The following is a 4,602-nucleotide window of genomic DNA, read 5'->3' as shown; positions in this document are numbered from 1 at the left end:
GGGGGATAGTAGAGGATAGGAAAGGTAGCAGAATACAACAGTTACTAATAGGGCATTATGTAAAAATGTGGATGTGTAACCGATATGATTCTGCAATCTGTATTTGGGGTAAAATTGGGAGTTCATAACCAACTTGAATCTATTGTATGAAATATGATATGTCAATAGCTTTATAATGTTTTGAACAACCAATAAAAAAAATAAATTAAAAAAAAATAAAATTAAATTAAATTAAAAAATAAAATAAAATAAAAGCAACTGTAAACATCCAAGTGAAGGACACGGTGAAAGCTCTATAAAACTAACAGCTTTAAGATTTGCATAATCCACTTACTTCTTTGGTTTCAAATGCATATAAAGTTAGTTATAAGAGCCAAACTTGGTTTTGGGGGTTTTTTGGTAATATTTATTTATTTATTTATTTATTTATTTATTTTTTATTTTTTGCATTACAATTCTTAATACACCATTATATCATAATTTATCATATCTCTGATTATATATAAGGTATGTTGACACCAAATTCACATCTTCATACATGTATTTTGTATTGTGATGAGGGTCTCCTTTCACCATCCATCCTACTCCCCTTCTTTTTCCCTTTCCCTCCCACCACTATTCCCTATCTAGACCTAATTTAAACTTTGGGGTTTTGTTTTAACTTATGCCTATTTTGGTAGTCAGGAGGTCTGGCCCTGGTTCTTCTAAACCTCAAAGTTCTACAGTTAAACCCAGCCTGGGAGAAGAGAATCTGACTTCAAGAGACTTTCTTTGTTGGTAATAAAGTCCTGCTGTACAAAAACAAGAAATCACAAAATCTGTGTAGAGAAACAAAAGGAAAAGAGGATACAACAAAACACATCTCACAGGACAACACCAGGCACCCATGGGGGCCACTCAATAGATGTCAGTTTTGTTTTTTTTTAAATATAGTATCATGGTGAGCAAAAAGGTAGGAGATAAAAACTAGGGAATTGTTGGAGAAAAAAAACTTATGTGGCTTACACATTCCTCAAGGACTGAAATGTGAATACATTTCATTGAGAAAAGACAAAATATTTATTTTCATATGCAAAAGTGTAATGAAAAGTGAACCTAAAACTTGGTAAAGATGTGGAGGAACTGGAGTGGAACACTCCTACACTGCTTAAGGGAATATGGACCAGTAAAACTACTGTGGAAAACACTTAAAAATTTCTTTAAAATTAAATATATATCTACTATACCACCCCACCTTCTCATTTCTCACTATTTACAAAGAGAAATGGAAGCATGTGTCTATCAAAAGGCTTGGACATGGTCATAGCAACTCTATTCATCCCAACCAAAAACTGGATCACTCAACTGTCCATCCATAAGTGACTCCATGATCAAGTGGTGATATATATTGTAATCCCAGTGGCTCCGGAGGCTGAGGTAGGAAGATCGCAAGTTCAAAGCCAGCCTCAGCAACTTAGCAAGACCCTGAGCAACTTAGCAAGACACTGTCTCAAAATAAAAATAAAAAGGCCTTAGGATGTGGCTCAGTGGTTAAGCACCTCTGAGTTCAATCCCTGCTACAAAACAAAACAAAACAAAAATGAGAAATCCATGTAATGAAAAACCACTCAGCAATGAAAAGGAGCCAACTACTGATATTTGAAGCAACACAGATGAATCTCAAAGTAGTTACACTAAGTGAAAGCATCCAGATGAAAAACTAGTACATACTATATGATTCCAGCTTTTTTAAATTCTGGAAAATTGTGACAAGAAGCAAGCAGATCAGAGGTTGTCTACCTGCTAGAAATGGATTACGGGGGAGCCCAGAGAAAGTCTTGGGGTGGCATACATGTTCATTGTCTTTGTGGTGGTGATGGTTTCTGGGATGTCATAAAAATACTTCAGGGCAAATGAGAAGAAACAGAAACAGATTTCTTGAATACCCTAATGAAAGTAACCATGAATCAAGCTAGATTATCTAGTCAACGATGGAACGGAGAAACTGCTTGTTCTTGACCAGGTTAGCAAGTGATCTCTTCATTCTGTTGCTGCACAGCATAAATAACTTGTCTTTTTCCCCTTGTTGTCCTACATACCTTAACTTTCCTTTGTTTTCTTATTTCAAACTACATACTACTAGAAATATATATAATAAATGAAGACATTTTAAATACTCAAATGTACTTTGTCTATCCTTCAGCAACTAGAATGTAGATGCTGGTCTTTTCTTTTTGAGAGTCACTGTGTATGTGAAAATGCTTTAGATCAATAGACTTGGATTTGAATGCCAACTTTGCCCTTGACTGGCCTTGCACCATTGCACCTGTCAGTCAACTTCCCTGATGCTCAGTCTTTTTGCATACAACATGAGGATAATAGCTAGATTTCAGGGGTTACTGTGAGGACTAGAAATAAATATCTACTGCAGTCTTTGGTAAACCATTTGCTTGCTGCAAAATATTGTACCTCCAGTCTTAGAGATCACGCAGTATGTACATTTATTTGTGTCCACTCCTACAACAGCGGGACACATGTGAAGAGCCTAGAGAAACCAGAGCAGATGGACATATAAAGTAACGTATTTCCTTTCCATGCACTTTGGGCTAATGTGTTAACTCTGTTTTAATTGTAGTGCACCTGGTGGACATTTGGAATGTCATAGAAGCATTGCGGGAAAATGCTCTGAACAACCTGGACCCAAACATAGAGCTCAATGTGGCCCGCCTGGAGGCTGTGCTCTCCACCATTTTTTACCAGCTTAACAAACGGATGCCAACCACTCACCAAATCCATGTGGAGCAGTCCATCAGCCTCCTGCTCAACTTCCTGCTTGCAGCCTTTGATCCGTAAGCTCCATCTGACTGTCACTTGCTCTCTATATGCTTGGTTTGCATTTCTATTTGTTCTTTCCTTGGTTATTTTCCTCAAAATGCTTTTCCAGATTAACTATCTCTTTTCCCTTCATCAGATGCTTATGTCAATAAAGACTCCACGTGATTGACAGAAACTTTAAAGGCTGCAGAAAAGACTAGAGAGTAATATAGTGCCATAGGAATGTGAGGACAATTATGTTTTATGAGCTGACCTTTATTTAACTCATCCCACGCTACCTCGCAGCTATGGACGCTCATGAGAGTGTGGCATGATGGCATTCCTGTGGAGAGATTTAATGAAGCGCGAAGTAGGAAGATATTTTTAACTCTCTTCTTCGCAAATTGTCTAAGACAGTGTTTCTGAGGTGTCATGACAAGACTCCAGAGTAGATGGGAAAGAAACTGCAAAGACTTTCTTGACTAGCTCTAGTCAAAGTAACCATGACTTGCATTAAATGGACTGGTCAATTATGTGGCACCATAAAACGGTGCATGCTGTTCACAGACCACCGTTGAAAGTCAGCCTCATTATTGTATAATTTCCCCTCATAGAATCGGGGAATTTCAGAGCTGGCTGACATCTTAAAGACTGTTCATCCAGATCTCTCATTTTACAGATGAAGGAACTGAAGCACAAAGAGATTGTCACTTACCCAGTGTCTCGCAGCATGTTAGTGGCAGAGTGGGGACTTAAGTATTCAGCTAAGGTTTCTTTTCCAAGGCGTACGTGACAGCCTCTTGAAATGTGGAAACTCCACTGAATTACATTATCGGCCCTAGATTTCAAAAGGGCTTTTTTGTCATTGTGACCAAGTCTCGACAGAGCGTCACTACCTCCACTTTCATGACTTGTTTTGAATATTAAAAAGGGAAATTGCTAACCTGACCTTTTAGCACATTTTAAGACATTCAGAAGGTTTTGTTTAGTCTCCTTGTCTGGTCAATGCTTGGGAGCATTAACCCTAGTAGTGGCAATATTCCAGTCAGGATAATGTCATTATGCTACTCACCAGCTGTCACTTTGCAAGCTAGAGTAGTAACAGAATTGTCCCTGCTTGGTTTTACCAGCTTACATTATTGTCACCATGATGGTTATATTCTAAAGTTGAAGTAAGCAGTTTTAAAATGAGCAGTCCAGCTTGGTAGACTCCTTGCTTCATCTGTGCAGACTTCAGTACTAGATGTTCCGCTCTGGCCTAATTGCTATGGTAACTGAGTGGGGAGGCAGGTAGAAAGGGCTGTGATTCCACATGACAAGCAGCAGAAGAGAACCAGGCCTTGGAGTCTCTACAACAGCGTTTCTGTCCTGGCCTCTTAAAAGAATGTGGCAGCTCTCGGACTTGCCATTAAAGACTACATGGGTACCAGTACCATGCTGTTTTTGTTACTATTGCTCTGTAGTATAGTTTGAAGTCTGGTATCGCTATACCGCCTGATTCACACTTCCTGCTTAGCATTGTTTTTGCTATTCTGGGTCTTTTATTTTTCCATATGAATTTCATGATTGCTTTCTCTATTTCTACAAGAAATGCCGTTGGGATTTTGATTGGAATTGCATTAAACCTATAGAGAACTTTTGGTAATATCGCCATTTTGATGATGTTAGTTCTGCCTATCCATGAACAGGGTATATTTTTCCATCTTCTAAGATCTTCTTCTATTTCTCTCTTTAGGGTTCTGTAGTTTTCATTGTATAAGTCTTTCACCTCTTTTGTTAGGTTGATTCCCAAGTATTTTATTTTTTTTG

At 38.1% G+C, this 4,602-nt stretch overlaps 1 protein-coding gene across 37 annotated transcripts in view; it reads left to right on the top strand.

Annotated features, from left to right (window-relative positions):
• Dtna (dystrobrevin alpha) overlaps positions 1-4,602 on the top strand; it is a 315,681-nt gene that overhangs the window by 215,522 nt on the left and 95,557 nt on the right. For all 37 annotated transcript variants that reach the window (XM_048806343.1, XM_048806342.1, XM_048806340.1 and 34 more), the window contains one exon: positions 2,615-2,828. In XM_048806343.1, coding sequence (XP_048662300.1) covers positions 2,615-2,828 — 214 coding nt within the window. The remainder of the gene's footprint in view (positions 1-2,614; positions 2,829-4,602) is intronic.

This window comes from Marmota marmota, unplaced genomic scaffold (assembly GCF_001458135.2).
Source record: "Marmota marmota marmota unplaced genomic scaffold, marMar, whole genome shotgun sequence".
NCBI classification, from domain to species: domain Eukaryota; kingdom Metazoa; phylum Chordata; class Mammalia; order Rodentia; family Sciuridae; genus Marmota; species Marmota marmota.
This window is presented reverse-complemented; position numbering and strand designations above follow the sequence as displayed.